Source organism: Oncorhynchus tshawytscha, linkage group LG09 (genome assembly GCF_018296145.1).
Source record: "Oncorhynchus tshawytscha isolate Ot180627B linkage group LG09, Otsh_v2.0, whole genome shotgun sequence".
Lineage (NCBI taxonomy): Eukaryota > Metazoa > Chordata > Actinopteri > Salmoniformes > Salmonidae > Oncorhynchus > Oncorhynchus tshawytscha.
The window spans coordinates 11,570,120-11,586,141 of record NC_056437.1 but is presented as its reverse complement, the minus strand read 5'-3'; the positions used below and the strand labels follow the sequence as shown (position 1 = coordinate 11,586,141).

At 42.2% G+C, this 16,022-nt stretch overlaps 1 protein-coding gene and 1 long non-coding RNA gene across 2 annotated transcripts; one reads left to right on the top strand and one right to left on the bottom strand.

Annotated features, from left to right (window-relative positions):
• Nucleotides 1-1,869: 1,869 nt before the first annotated feature.
• Nucleotides 1,870-4,238, top strand: LOC121847122 (histidine-rich glycoprotein-like). Its single transcript, XM_042326342.1, has 4 exons — nt 1,870-1,876; nt 2,351-2,612; nt 2,659-4,112; nt 4,228-4,238. Exons 1-4 carry the CDS (start codon nt 1,870-1,872, stop codon nt 4,236-4,238), a joined length of 1,734 nt encoding a protein of 577 aa, XP_042182276.1.
• Nucleotides 4,239-6,553: 2,315 nt separating this feature from the next.
• LOC121847298 lies at nt 6,554-8,119 on the bottom strand. Its single transcript, XR_006084187.1, has 3 exons — nt 8,001-8,119; nt 7,144-7,525; nt 6,554-6,858 (listed from the first exon to the last, which is right to left on the bottom strand). It is a non-coding gene; the product is annotated as an uncharacterized LOC121847298 (long non-coding RNA).
• Between the last annotated feature and the right edge of the window lie 7,903 nt (nt 8,120-16,022).

The following is a 16,022-nucleotide window of genomic DNA, read 5'->3' as shown; positions in this document are numbered from 1 at the left end:
ATGGTTAGCAGATGTTAATGCGAGTGTAGCGAAATGCTTGTGCTTCTAGTTCCGACAATGCAGTAATAACGAACAAGTAATCTAACTAACAATTCCAAAAAAAAAAACTACTGTCTTATACACAGTGTAAGGGGATAAAGAGTACTGTGGTGTGCATGGTGTGCACGTACAGTGAAAAGTGTTGTGTTCGTGTCCGTTTGGAAGAGGAACACCTTTCAAAAAAGCTGATCTAAAAGCTTGAGCATGGCACTGAATTATTCAAAAACCCATCTTCAGTTAAACCTTACATTATATTTCTCTGGCAAGCGTGAAACTCTCATCTAATGGGGAATAGGGACGTTTTTTTATTTGTACTATTCAAATATGACTAAACATATTTTGTCTTATCCAGAGCAAATAGGGATAAGTGCCATGCTCAAGGGCACATTGACAGATTTTTCACCTAGTCGGCTCGGGGGATTCAAACCAACGACCTTCCGTTTACCAGCCCAACGCTCATAACCACTAGACTACCTGCCGCCCTGGTATGAAACTTGGGTATGGAGAATTACTCCACAAGGAAATTGATTTCAATAGCTATGACAAATATGCTGTACTCTCTTCATTTCAATGTGGATGGTCTTTTGCAGAGGAATGTTGAATAACTGGTTTGTGCAGAATGTTTGAGGTGATGATTAACTCTGCATTCCTCTGCATTCCATTCTGACACTGTCACCCTGGTGAGAGTTCTGAGTTTCGTTCTAGAAGGACAGAGATTTGGTTCAGGGTTCCAAGATTATCAAGCTGTTATCAACTTCTCACATGAAAGCATACTGAGAGAGAGAGAGAGAGAGAGAGAGAGAGAGAGAGAGAGAGAGAGAGAGATGACACTCTAAAGTCACTCCTAGCTGCTGACATGAAAGCAGGCACTACACAACACGAGGTATGCAGTACAGGTTGACCTAAATGTAACCTATATTACATGGAGCTATGGATGCAAGGACTGACAGTGCATTAGATCAACATGATAGTTTTAAACATATTTAGAAGCATTGTTAGTTTACAAAGACAATTGTTAAAATAATAATTATGAAGGGGTAAGACAGTTGTATTAAGCTCATGATGCATTTAAAGGTGATATTCTTCAAGAATCAATGGGTACTGTCTCTGACCCCACTTTCCGAGTGTATCGCAATTGTACATATGTGTAATGCCCGGGTGTAGTGGAGGAAGGAGTCAGACGCAGGAGACAGAGAGTGCAGAGTAGCGCTACTTCTTTATTCACCAACCAGGTGAAAACAGACGCCACTCAAAACAAATGCCCCAAAACACAGGGGAACTAAACAGTCCCAAAAACAACTCACATACACAAACAACCATGACATACAGGCGTGTACAATGAGTACACATAAAACGGTCCCGCACACCTGGCAGGTGGGCCGGCTGGCTAACAAAGCCCAACTAATAAACCTAATTAACAACAGGTGTAACTAATAAACAGACAAGGAGGGGGAGGAAAAGATCAGTGGCAGCTAGTAGGTCGGTGACGACGACCGCCGAGCGCCACCCAAACGGGAAGGGGAGCCACCTTCGGTAGGAGTCGTGACAATATGTGAAATAGGACCTATGTAAGCACCCACCTGATTGTTTTATAACTATCTACTGTTCCAGTGAAATCACTATTTAACTGCAATAAATATAGCACATTTTAGCTTTAAAGCGGCAATCTGTGGTTGCTACATACAGTTTTTTACTTATAAATGCCTCATGAGCTTAGTTCAACTGTCGTACCCCATCAGAACCATAAATAGAGATTGAGATTTGTTTACTCCAATGTTTGTAAACAAAGTAAATGTAAACAAACATGGTAAAAACATCAATTTTGATATCATGGATGGTCAGTTCTTGCATCCATAGCTCTGTCTATGAATTTGAGAGTGGTTACATTTCAAGAGCCCCATCCCTCAGTTTTTTACTGAAAGTACACTTTGTCATTGCTTCAACTGTGGCTTGCCCATTAAATAAAAAAAATATTTTATTGATCCATTAACAGACAAACTGGATGGAAACTCATTCAGACAGTCATGCTAGTTCCTCTGCTCTCTTTCATCACCTTTAAATCCTCAATATATATGAAATCAACCAACTTCAAGTCTGTTTGTATACCAATTCAAAATGTCTATACTCCCGGTTTCTTTTCAATCACTATTCAAACTCAATACTCAGGTTCATAATTAGCCTACTATACAAGAACTGCCACAGATCTCCACACCCCTTTTTCCCCGCACAAAGCACATTTTTCCCCGCACAAAGCACATTTTCCCCGCACAAAGGTCCATTTTTCTGGAACAGTCTCCCGGACCACCGTAAGCACTGCAACAGTCTCCGGACCACGATAAGCACTGCAACTGTCTCCCGGACCACTGTAAGCACTGCAACAGTCTCCTGGACCACCGTAAGCACTGCAACAGTCTCCTGGACCACTGTAAGCCCTGGAACAGTCTGCTGGACCACCGTAAGCACTGGAACAGTCTGCTGGACCACCGTAAGCCCTGGAACAGTCTGCTGGACCACCGTAAGCACTGGAACAGTCTGCTGGACCACCGTAAGCACTGGAACAGTCACGGACCACCGTAAGCACTGCAACAGTCTCCTGGACCACTGTAAGCACTGCAACAGTCTCCTGGACCACCGTAAGCACTGCAACAGTCTCCCGGACCACCGTAAGCACTGCAACAGTCTCCTGGACCACCGTAAGCACTGCAACAGTCTCCCGGACCACCGTAAGCACTGCAACAGTCTCCTGGACCACCGTAAGCTCTGCAACAGTCTCCTGGACCACTGTAAGCACTGCAACAGTCTCCTGGACCACCGTAAGCACTGCAACAGTCTCCCGGACCACCGTAAGCACTGCAACAGTCTCCTGGACCACCGTAAGCACTGCAACAGTCTCCTGGACCACCGTAAGCACTGCAACAGTCTCCTGGACCACTGTAAGCACTGCAACAGTCTCCTGGACTACCGTAAGCACTGCAACAGTCTCCTGGACCACTGTAAGCACTGCAACAGTCTCCTGGACCACCGTAAGCACTGCAACAGTCTCTTGGACCACGGTAAGCACTGGAACAGTCTCCTGGACCACCGTAAGCACTGCAACAGTCTCCCGGACCACGGTAAGCACTGGAACAGTCTCCCGGACCACCGTAAGCACTGCAACAGTCTCCAGGACCACCGTAAGCACTGCAACAGTCTCCTGGACCACCGTAAGCACTGCAACAGTCTCCCGGACCACTGTAAGCACTGCAACAGTCTCCTGGACCACCGTAAGCACTGCAACAGTCTCCTGGACCACTGTAAGCACTGCAACAGGCTCCCGGACCACTGTAAGCACTGCAACAGTCTCCTGGACCACCGTAAGCACTGCAACAGTCTCCCGGACCACCGTAAGCACTGCAACAGTCTCCTGGACCACCGTAAGCACTGCAACAGTCTCCTGGACCACCGTAAGCACTGCAACAGTCTCCCGGACCACCGTAAGCACTGCAACAGTCTCCTGGACCACCGTAAGCACTGCAACAGTCTCCTGGACCACCGTAAGCACTGCAACAGTCTCCTGGACCACTGTAAGCACTGCAACAGTCTCCTGGACTACCGTAAGCACTGCAACAGTCTCCTGGACCACTGTAAGCACTGCAACAGTCTCCTGGACCACCGTAAGCACTGCAACAGTCTCTTGGACCACGGTAAGCACTGGAACAGTCTCCTGGACCACCGTAAGCACTGCAACAGTCTCCCGGACCACGGTAAGCACTGGAACAGTCTCCCGGACCACCGTAAGCACTGCAACAGTCTCCAGGACCACCGTAAGCACTGCAACAGTCTCCTGGACCACCGTAAGCACTGCAACAGTCTCCCGGACCACTGTAAGCACTGCAACAGTCTCCTGGACCACCGTAAGCACTGCAACAGTCTCCCGGACCACTGTAAGCACTGCAACAGGCTCCTGGACCACCGTAAGCACTGCAACAGTCTCCCGGACCACTGTAAGCACTGCAACAGTCTCCTGGACCACCATAAGCACTGCAACAGTCTCCTGGACCACTGTAAGCACTGCAACAGTCTCCTGGACCACTGTAAGCACTGGAACAGCTTCAACATTCAAATTGAAAAAATATCTTCTGGAATGAAAGAATATCTCCTGGACATTCCACTCATTGACTCATTGCCGAATAATTATCTGACTGTCAGCCACTCATTGACTCAACCTAATACTCATTTTGTTTCTACATTTTACTTGAATTTTTTTTTTTTACCCCCTAATTCATCATGTTTTCCTTTTGTTTGTTTGTGTAAATTTCGAATTATTTGTTTGTCTGTCTTAAGAATCAGTACGTCTTTGTTTTCTAAACATTTGAAAGGGGGAGTTGCCTCTTTGGGTGTTGTGCCTCTCCTGCACATGCTCTTTTCATTATCTTCATTATCTTTCATTATCATATTGTTTTGTATTTTCTTGTGTGCACATTTAAAAAAAAAATCATTTCCAAAACTACTATTGGACTAAAGTACTCTCTGAGACCATCATGATTTAGGCCGGTATTCAATCTGATTGCGGGTTATAGGCATTATAGCTTTTAATAGCAATTTCCGATTGAGCCGATATATGCAGCGTTTACAGTGAATGGGATCTCCGCGAACGCGGGAACATTGCCTTTAAAAACTGCCATGCCTATAACCCGCCATCAGAGACGTAGTGGAGGGTAATTGCACGTAAATGCTGTTTACACACCTTTTTTATTTTGAGCAAGCATTTACCAACCTTTTGAAAATATAGTGTTACTCACCGCGAACAGTGATCAGCCTTTACCCACCTATTTTTTTTTACCATTACATCCATACTCACGATCGGATCGAATCCCGGCCTTAGCTGACCGGAGAGTAAATGTTTTACATTTGTTTTTGGTATTTAGCAGACGCCCTTATCCAGAGCGACTAAATATTCTCAATAAAACAAATCAGCAAAAACGGTGGTAGAAAGAAAAGACAAGTACAAAGGTAAAGTGTTAGGTTGCGTTGAGACCCTTTTGATATATCAGTAACAAATAGACACTAGGCAAAATCAGTCAGTACATGTCACAGTACATGTGATCCAAAGACAATATACAGTTGAAGTTGGAAGTTTACATACACTTAGGTTGGAGTTATTAAAACTCGTTTTTCAACCACTCCACAAATTTCTTGTTAACAAACTAGAGTTTTGGCAAGTCGGTTAGGACATCTACTTTGTGAATGACATAAGTAATTTTTTCAAAAATTGTTTACAGACAGATTATTTCACTTATAATTCACTGTATCACAATTCCAATGGGTCAGAAGTTTACATACAGTCAACTATGTGTGCCTTTAAACAGCTTGGAAAATTCCAGAAAATTATGTCATGGCTTTAGAAGCTTCTGATAGGCTAATTGACATAATTTGAGTCAATTGGAGGTGTACATGTGGATGTATTTCAAGGCCTACCTTCAAACTCAGTGCCTCCTTGCTTGACATCATGAAAATCAAAAGAAATCAGCCAAGACCTCAGAGAATATTTTTTAGACTTCCACAAGTCTGGTTCATCCTTGGGAGTAATTTCCAAACACCTGAAGGCACAACATTTATCTGTACAAACAATAGTACGCAAGTATAAACACCATGGGACCACTCAGCCGTCATACCGCTCAGGAAGGAGACGCGTTCTGTCTCCTAGAGATGAACGTACTTTGGTGTGAAAATCACTCCCTGAACAACAGTAAAGGACCTTGTGAAGATGCTGGAGGAAACAGGTACAAAAGTATCTATATCCACAGTAAAACGAGTCCTAAATCGACAACCTGAAAGGCCGCTCAGCATGGAAGAAGCCACTGCTCCAAAACCGCCATAAAAAAGCCAGACTACGGTTTGCAACTGCACATTGAGACAAAGATCGTACTTTCCGGAGAAATGTCCTCTGGGCTGATGAAACAAAAATAGAATTGTTTGGCCATAATGACCATCGTTATGTTTGGAGGAAAATGGGGGGGGTGCTTGCAAGCCGAAGAAACCATCCCAACTGTGAAGCACGAGGTGGCAGCATCATGTTGTGGGGGTGCTTTGCTGCAGGAGGGACTGGTGCACTTCACAAAATAGATGGCATCATGAGGTAGGAAAATTATGTGGATATATTGAAACAACATCTCAAGACATCAGTCAGTTAAAGCTTGGTCGCAAATGGGTCTTCCAAATGAACATTGACCCCAAGAATACTTCCGAAGTTGTGGCAAAATGGCTTAAGGACAACAATGTTAAGGTATTGGAGTAGCCATTGCAAAGCCCTGACCTCAAATCCTATAGAAAGTTTGTGGGCAGAACTGAAAAAGCGTGTACGAGCAAGGAGGCCTACAAACCTGACTCAGTTACACCAGCTCTGTCAGGAGGAATGGGCCAAAATTCACGCAACTTATTGTGGGAAGCTTGTGGAAGGCTACCAAAAACGTTCGACCCAAGTTAAACAATTTAAAGGCAATGCTACCAAATACTAATTGAGTGTATGTAAACTTCTGGCCCACTGGGAATGTGATGAAAGAAATAAAAGCTGAAATAAATAATTCTCTCTACTATTATTTAAAATAATGTGGTCATCCTAACTGACCTAAGACAGGGAATTTTTACTAGGGTTAAATGTCATGAATTTTGAAACTGAGTTTAAATGTATTTGGCTAAGATGTATGTAAACTTCAGACTTCAACTGTATATATATATATATTTTTTTTTAAACTACCAAGTATAGCCCAGTCCATTCTGAAGTTCCTCTCACTGTCTCCACCACCAGCCCTTCCCAGATCTGTCCTTGGATGGGAGATCCTGCAGCAGGACAGAAGGAAAAGCAGGGGGATGGAACTTAATCCATATTTCGGAAGTATCACGGAAGATCTGCGTTCAAATGTATTTAATTTCCAATTGAGCCGACATGTGCAGCGTTTACCGAACACAGTGTGTGAGAACGCAGGAACATTGCCTTTAAATGTCAATCTAGCTACAACACGAATCTTCCAAGATACTTCAGTGATACGGATTGAATCCAGCCCTTAGTCATGGAATTTCTACTGTAATTTCACTTATTTATTTACCAGAGAGATGGACACTGACCTGTAGGAGATGCGGTGAGAGCTGACCCAGGTCTGCCACAAACACCAAAATCAGGACAAAGATCATGACCAAGATCAGGACCGTGATCCAAACAATTCCAGGGTAAAGGGCAGGGGCTGTTCTTCTTCTTTCTTCTTCTTTTTTTCTTTAAATCTATCAACAACATCTCTGAATGCTGTGTTGACAACTAGGTTAGGTCTTCTGGGGAATCTCTCCTGACATAGTGGACATTGATACTGGTGTCTGCTATCCCAGTATTCATTGAGACAGGCCATGCAGAAATTGTGTCCACAACTGGTGGTGACTGGATCACTAAATACATCCAAGCAGAGAGAGCACTGGAACGGCTCTTCTTCTGATCTTCTTCTGCGGGCAAACATTGCTGGGAACAAAGACCCTTTAATTTAGTTACTTGACTCATTTCTGTTGTCTCTTAGTAGAGCAAAGGGCCCAAACAATGTTTTCCCAGCAACCCTGATTATTGTAGATGAAACCCTTATCTGGAAACTCCTTTCCAGGGGCTATAATACCAGGACATAATAAAGTGTTCTGGGCATGCATAGCTTAACGCGTTGTAACCTACACACTGAACCAGTGGCATAAGCAGAAATTCTTTACTGGTCAAATTTGTTAACTTTGAAAATGTGACAACGAAAAAAATGTTTTGCTTTAAATAATAACAATGCAACATGGTTGAAACGTTAATCAGAGAAGACAGTGACTAGCTAGCTACAGTGACTAGACAACAACTAGGTTGGAGGCTTGCAGAAATGGCTTAATAGATATAAACATCAGTTAATTATTACAGAACCAATCAATAAATAAACAGTAACAATCTAACTGCTTCTTCTACTTACAAGACTAATGCTTGGCAAGGGCACACATGGAGGTTACAGGGTGATGTAGCTAGCAGTTTGAGAGGACACGCTAGCTTGATATAATGTAACAACTGAAAATAGGGAGAACACTTTTTTTGTTTACCTAGGTTGTCATGACAACAGCAGCAACCACTTTCATGCAGGAACAGAGTTCCCAGTTAAATTGGTGAGAAGCTCATTCTTTTGAAATAAATCATGCTGTTCTGAAAACAGTGATATCCTCAACACGTTTTATTTGATAAGTAAAGATTGCCCAGCGGTAACAAGGCAAGCTTAATACAGGCAGACATAATTAAACATCATAGTAACATCAAAATAGCATCTTAAATTCACATGGACTTGTTAATTTATTTTTTATTCCAAAGAGATCAAGAGGATTCAGAAGTAAGAAAGTAAATACATCATACATTAATGCACTTTGAATATTTCCTTCACAGTGATTTTAGACTATCTGTTGTTTTACTATCTGTTGTTTTACTGCCTGTTGTTTTACTATCTATTGTTACTGCCTGTTGTTTTACTATCTATTGCTTTACTGTCTGTTGTTTTACTATGTGTGTTACTATCTGTTGTTTTACTATCTGTTGATTTAATATCTGTTGTTCTGCTGTCTGTTTTACTACAAATGGAGTCAGAAGTTTACATACACCTTAGCCAAATACATTTAAAGTTTCAGTTTTTCACAATTCCTGACAATTAATCCCAGTAAAAATTCCATGTCTTAAGTCAGTTAGGATCACCACTTTATTTTAAGAATGTGAAATGTCATAACGAAAGTAGAGAGAATGATTTATTTAAGCTTTTATTTCTTTCATCACATTTCAAGTGGGTCAGAGGTTTACATACACTAAATGAGAATTTGGTAGCATTGCCTTTAAATTGTTTAACTTGGGTCAAACGTTTTGGGTAGCCTTCCAAAAGCTTCCCACAATAAATTTTGGCCCATTCCTCCTGACAGAGCTGGTGTAACTGAGTCAGGTTTGTAGGCCTCCTTGCTTGCACACGCTTTTTCAGTTCTGCCCAAAAAGGAGGGTTGAGGTCAGGGCTTTGTGATGGCCACTCCAATACCTTGACTTTGTTGTCCTTAAGCCATTTTGCCACAACTTTGGAAGTATGCTTGGGGTCATTGTCCATTTGGAAGACCTATTTGCCACCGAGCTTTAACTTCCTGACTGATGTCTTGAGATGTAGCTTCAATATATCCAACTAATTTTCCTACCTCATGATGCCATCTATTTTGTGAAGTGCACTAGTCCCTCCTGCAGCAAAGCACCCCCACACCATGATGCTGCCACCCCCACAACATGATGCTGCCACCCCCACAACATGATGCCGCCACCCCCGTGCTTCACGGTTGGGATGATGTTCTTCGGTTTGCAAGCCCCCCCCTCCAAACATTACGATGGTCATTATGGTCAAAAAGTTATATTTTTGTTTCATCAGACCAGAGGACATTTCTCCAAAAAGTACGATTTCTGTCCCCATGTGCTGATGCAAACCGTAGTCTGGCTTTTTTTATGGTGGTTTTGGAGCAGTGGCTTATTCCTTGCTGAGCGGCCTTTCAGGTTGTCGATATAGGACTCGTTTTACTGTGGATATAGATACTTTTGTACCTGTTTCCTCCAGCATCTTCACTAGGTCCTTTGCTGTTGTTCTGGGATTGCTTTGTACTTTTCGCACCAAAGTATGTTCATCTCTAGGAGACAGAATGTGTCTCCTTCTTGAGCAGTATAACGGCTGCATGGTCCTATGTTGTTTATACTTGCGTACTATTGTTTGTACAGATGAACGTGGTACCTTCAGGCGTTTGGAAATTGCTCCCAAGGATGAACCAGACTTGTGGAGGTCTACAATTTTTTTTCTTGGGTCTTGACTGATTTCTTTTGATTTTCCCATGATGTCAAGCAAGGAGGCACTGAGTTTGAAGGTAGGCCTTGAAATACATCCACAGGTACACCTCCAATGGACTCAAATGATGTCAATTAGCCTATCAGAAGCTTCTAAAGCCATGACATAATTTTCTGGAATTTTCCAAACTGTTTAAAGGCACACTTAGTTGACTGTATGTAATCTTCTGATCCACTGGAATTGTGATACAGTGAGTGAAATACTATAATTTGTATGGAAGCATACTTCCAAATTATAAGTGAAATAATCTGTCTGTAAACAATTTTTGGAAATATTACTTGTGTCATGTTTGTTAAGAAGAAATTTGTGGAGTGGTTGAAAAACGAGTTTTAATAACTCCAAACTAAGTGTATGTAAACTTCCGACTTCAACTGTATATTTAAGCGGTTTAGGTCTTGTTCTTAATAAATCCTACTTGGTCACTATGTATAATATTAGGTAGTGCCTTCTCTATGCGTATCGCAAGGGTCTTAGTAAGAATCTTACAGTCCACATGAAGGAGGCAGATAGCTTTAAAATTCCCAGGTTCTGTAGTATCTTTATCTTTTTTAGGAATCAGTTACATCAAAGCCTCATTAAAGGTACCCGGAAGGGAGCCATTTTTAAATGCCTCCTGGTATGTTTGCCCACTGACAAAGAAATGATCAGTCTTTAATTTAAATGGTAGGTTTATTTCAACAGTGAGAGACAGAATAATAACAAAAAAGTCAAGAAAAACGCATGTCAAAAATGTTAGAAATTGATTTGCATTTTAATGAGGGAAATAAGTATTTGACCCCTCTGCAAAACATGACTTAGTACTTGGTGGCAAAACCCTTGTTGGCAATCACAGAGGTCAGACGTTTCTTGTAGTTGGACACCAGGTTTGCAAACATCTCAGGAGGGATTTTGTCCAACTCCTCTTTGCAGATCTTCTCCAAGTCATTAAGGTTTCGAGGCTGACGTTTGGCAACTCAAACCTTCAGCTCCTTCCACAGATTTTCTATGGGATTAAGGTCTGGAGACAGGCTAGGCCACTTAATGTGCTTCTTCTTGAGCCTGCTTCTATAAACCAATGAGGAGATGGGAGAGGCAGGACTTGCAGCGCGATCTGTGTCAGAAATAGAGCTGATTTCTATTTTTAGCTCTTGGCAACGCAGAAGCTCGTTGGCGCGCGCCAGCCGTGTGGGTGTAATAATTGAATAATATAGATTTCTAAATGTATTTTGCAACACTCACACACACGACGCGAGCGGTGTAGTCAGCCTGCAAATCTACCCTTCCTCACAATATATCAACATGTAGCATGATCTGTGAGGGCAATGGGCCCAATCTGGAAATCAATCACATTACTAACCATGAAATTCAAGAATACATCTATTCTGGAGTGTGTCTTATGACAGTGGAAGAAAAAAGTATATTCTCTATCATTAGGATGGACGCATCTCCATATGTCTGTAAAGCCCATATCTTCTGCTAGCATATGTATTACAAGTCTGTCCTTTGGCATGGAGTTACCTGTAAATGTACTTCTATCAATCATATTGTCCATCACTTGGTTAAAGTGTACAGCAAAGACGATCTGCCCCTCCATATGTCCCAGTATAATGTTGACATCATGAAAACAAATCAGGGTCCTCATTGTTGGGAGCATATATGTTGCATAATACTACCTTAATCCCATTTATAAGAGCCTCAATGCAGATCAGTCTGCCAGACTCATCAGTGTTGCTTCAACATTACAAAATTAACTATTTTGTTTATCAGAATAATCACACCATTTTTTGGGGGAAGTAAATTAGTTACGTTAAACTACTTCAACCCAGATTCCTATTAATGAGTTACGTTAAACTACTGCAACTCATTCTCCTCTAAATGAGTTACGTTAAACTACTGCAACCCAGCCTCCTCTAAATGAGTTATGTTAAACTACTGCAACTCAGCCTCCTCTAAATGACTTATGATAAACTAATGCAACTCAGCCTCCTCTAAATGACTTATGATAAACTACTGCAACTCAGCCTCCTCTAAATGAGTTACGTTAAACTACTGCAACTCAGCCTCCTCTAAATGACTTATGATAAACTAATGCAACTCAGCCTCCTCTAAATGACTTATGATAAACTACTGCAACTCAGCCTCCTCTAAATGAGTTACGTTAAACTACTGTAACTCAGCCTCCTCTAAATGAGTTATGTTAAACTAATGCAACCCAGCCTCCTCGAAATGAGTTATGATAAACTACTGCAACTCAGCCTCCTCTAAATGACTTATGATAAACTACTGCAACTCAGCCTCCTCTAAATGACTTATGATAAACTACTGCAACTCAGCCTCCTCTAAATGACTTATGATAAACTACTGTTACTGTATGCCTCCTAAATGACTTATGATAAACTACTGCAACTCCAGCCTCCTCGAAATGAGTTATGATAAACTACTGCAACTCAGCCTCCTCTAAATGACTTATGATAAACTACTGCAACTCAGCCTCCTCTAAATGACTTATGATAAACTACTGTAACTCAGCCTCCTCTAAATGAGTTATGATAAACTACTGTAACTCAGCCTCCTCTAAATGAGTTATGATAAACTACTGCAACTCAGCCTCCTCTAAATGACTTATGATAAACTACTGTAACTCAGCCTAAATGAGTTATGATAAACTACTGTAACTCAGCCTCCTCTAAATGAGTTATGATAAACTACTGCAACCCAGCCTCCTCTAAATGACTTATGATAAACTACTGTAACTCAGCCTCCTCTAAATGAGTTATGATAAACTACTGTAACTCAGCCTCCTCTAAATGAGTTATGATAAACTACTGCAACCCAGCCTCCTCTAAATGACTTATGATAAACTACTGCAACTCAGCCTCCTCTAAATGACTTATGATAAACTACTGTAACTCAGCCTCCTCTAAATGAGTTATGATAAACTACTGCAACCCAGCCTCCTCTAAATGACTTATGATAAACTACTGTAACTCAGCCTCCTCTAAATGAGTTATGATAAACTACTGTAACTCAGCCTCCTCTAAATGAGTTATGATAAACTACTGCAACCCAGCCTCCTCTAAATGACTTATGATAAACTACTGTAACTCAGCCTCCTCTAAATGACTTATGATAAACTACTGCAACTCAGCCTCCTCTAAATGACTTATGATAAACTACTGCAACCCAGCCTCCTCAAAATGAGTTATGATAAACTACTGTAACTCAGCCTCCTCTAAATGAGTTATGATAAACTACTGCAACTCAGCCTCCTCTAAATGACTTATGATAAACTACTGCAACTCAGCCTCCTCTAAATGACTTATGATAAACTACTGCAACTCAGCCTCCTCTTATGAAAACTGAACCCAGCCTTCAAAATGAGTTATGATAAACTACTGTAACTCAGCCTCCTCTAAATGACTTATGATAAACTACTGCAACTCAGCCTCCTCTAAATGACTTATGATAAACTACTGCAACCCAGCCTCCTCTAAATGAGTTATGATAAACTACTGTAACTCAGCCTCCTCTAAATGAGTTATGATAAACTACTGCAACCCAGCCTCCTCTAAATGACTTATGATAAACTACTGTAACTCAGCCTCCTCTAAATGAGTTATGATAAACTACTGTAACTCAGCCTCCTCTAAATGAGTTATGATAAACTACTGCAACCCAGCCTCCTCTAAATGCCTCCTCTAAATGAGTTATTATGATAAAACTCAGCCTCCTCTAAATGACATGATAAACTACTGCAACCCAGCCTCCTCAAAATGAGTTATGATAAACTACTGTAACTCAGCCTCCTCTAAATGAGTTATGATAAACTACTGTAAAATGACTCAGCCTCCCTCCTAAATGACTTATGATAAATGACTTATGATAAACTACTGCAACCCAGCCTCCTCAAAATGAAATGAGTTATGATGATAAACTACTGCAACTCAGCCTCCTCTAAATGAGTTATGATAAACTACTGCAACTCAGCCTCCTCTAAATGAGTTATGATAAACTACTGTAACTCAGCCTCCTCTAAATGAGTTATGATAAACTACTGTAACTCAGCCTCCTCTAAATGAGTTATGATAAACTACTGCAACTCAGCCTCCTCCAAATTTCAGTGTCTCTACATATGTTAAATGTGATTCCTGTATGAACACAATATCTGCCTGTTTTGATTTGAAATATGTCAAAATCCTTTTCCTCTTCACTTGGTTACCACAACCATTTATATTCCAAGAGATTATGTTTACATAACCCTTAGCTATATTTGCTCTGAGCAGTTATAGCCTGTGAGCGTGGAGTGTCCCATTTAACACAAGTGACAACTCTAATTGTCACGTTTGCTCCCCCTCCGGCCTCTAGGTCACCAGGCTGCTCGATGTGGCGCACACCTGTCACCAGCGTCACAACCATCAGCGCATTATGACACCCACCTGGTCTGCATCACCTCCTTGATTACCTGCCCTATATATGTCCCTCCCTTTGGTTTCTTCCCCAGGCGTCATTGTTTCTGTTTCCTGTCTGTGTGCTGTTCGAGTTTCTTGTTTGCATTATTTTCCATTTATTTATTAAAACACACACTCCCTGAACTTGCTTCCCGACGCTTAGCACACATCGTTACAGAATGACGCCTCACCAAAGGGAAGTATCAGGGAGTGTTTATTTTGTTTTGTAGGTGATGTCGGGTCCGGGTGTCAGAACCGGAGCTACCTGGGAGGCCTCAGCCGGTTTGTCAGATTCCCTGCCTCGGCAGGTTCGACGGGTTCCCCTGCCTCAGCTGGCTCGATGGGTTTCCATACCTCAGCTGGCTCGATAGGCTCCCATGCCTCGACCAAGGCAACCAGGGAGGTCTCAGCCAGCTCATCAGGCTCTCACGCCTCAGCTGGTTCGTCAGGTTTCTGCGCCTCCGCGGAGACGACTGGTCCGCTCCTGATCCCCGGGATCATCCCTGTGGTTGGCGTCCTGCGGCTGGAGCCCGAACATGCTGGGGAGGGGGTACTGTCACGTAAGCTCTCTCTCCGGCGCTCTAGGTCGCCATGTTCCCGCGCCTCAGCTGGATCGACAGGTTCCTGCACCCTTAGCAGAGGTGCCCTGTCCGCTCCTGATCCTCGGGATCGTCATCTTGGTCGGCGTCCTGCGGCAGGAGCCTCACTTCAGGGAGGGGGTACTGTCACGTGTGCTCCCTCTCCGGCCTCTAGGTCACCAGGCAGCTCATTAGGGCGCACACCTGTCACCAGTGTTACGTGCATTATGACACTCACCTGGTCTCCATCACCTCCTTGATTACCTTCCCTATATATGTCACTCCCTTTGGTTCCTTCCCCAGGCGTCATTGTGTCTGTTTCCTGTCTGTGCGTTGTTCGAGTTTCTTGTTTTGTGTTATGTTCTGTTTATTTATTAAAACACTCACTCCCTGAACTTGCTTCCTGACTCGCACATCGTTACAGTAATGAACATCATTATATAACATTTCACAATATGTGCTCAAGCTTTACAAAAAAAACAGTGTGAATTAACATAGAAAACCGATCCCAAAATAAAACAAAGCAACTAGGAATGTCATTCATTACAGAACTGACTTTGATGCTGCAGAAGATAACCTGCAGGCTCAACTCAAAATCCCTTATGGTCCGTGAGGCGCTTGAAAGGCTAAATTAGCAACACACCCCAGAGTCCCGCAGACACATAGGCTTCCTTCCTTTTGAATAATAAACGGCATACGATTCAACTTGTATTTTTACCTTGTCTCGTCTTGTTTATCTAGGCTAAACACGTCTCTAGCAAGAATCTCTCTGCCTTCACGTTGTCCTTGAAAATAATCTTCTTCCCCTTCCAAGTAAAAACATTAAATACGTTATTCTCTATATATACATACGGTATGATTCAGTATGACGACAACACGATATACAGAAAATAAGGCCCTTCATTTGAAAGGAAAGCACACATGTCCAAAGACAAGAATGAAGGCAATGCGGGCGCCAACCAGAAAATGTGCCAGGTGGAAAAAGTTTGTGCAAGGTCTGTTCTGACTAGAGATGTGCAAGGTCTGTTCTGACTAGAGATGTGCAAGGTCTGTTCTGACTAGAGATGTGCAAGGTCTGTTCTGACTAG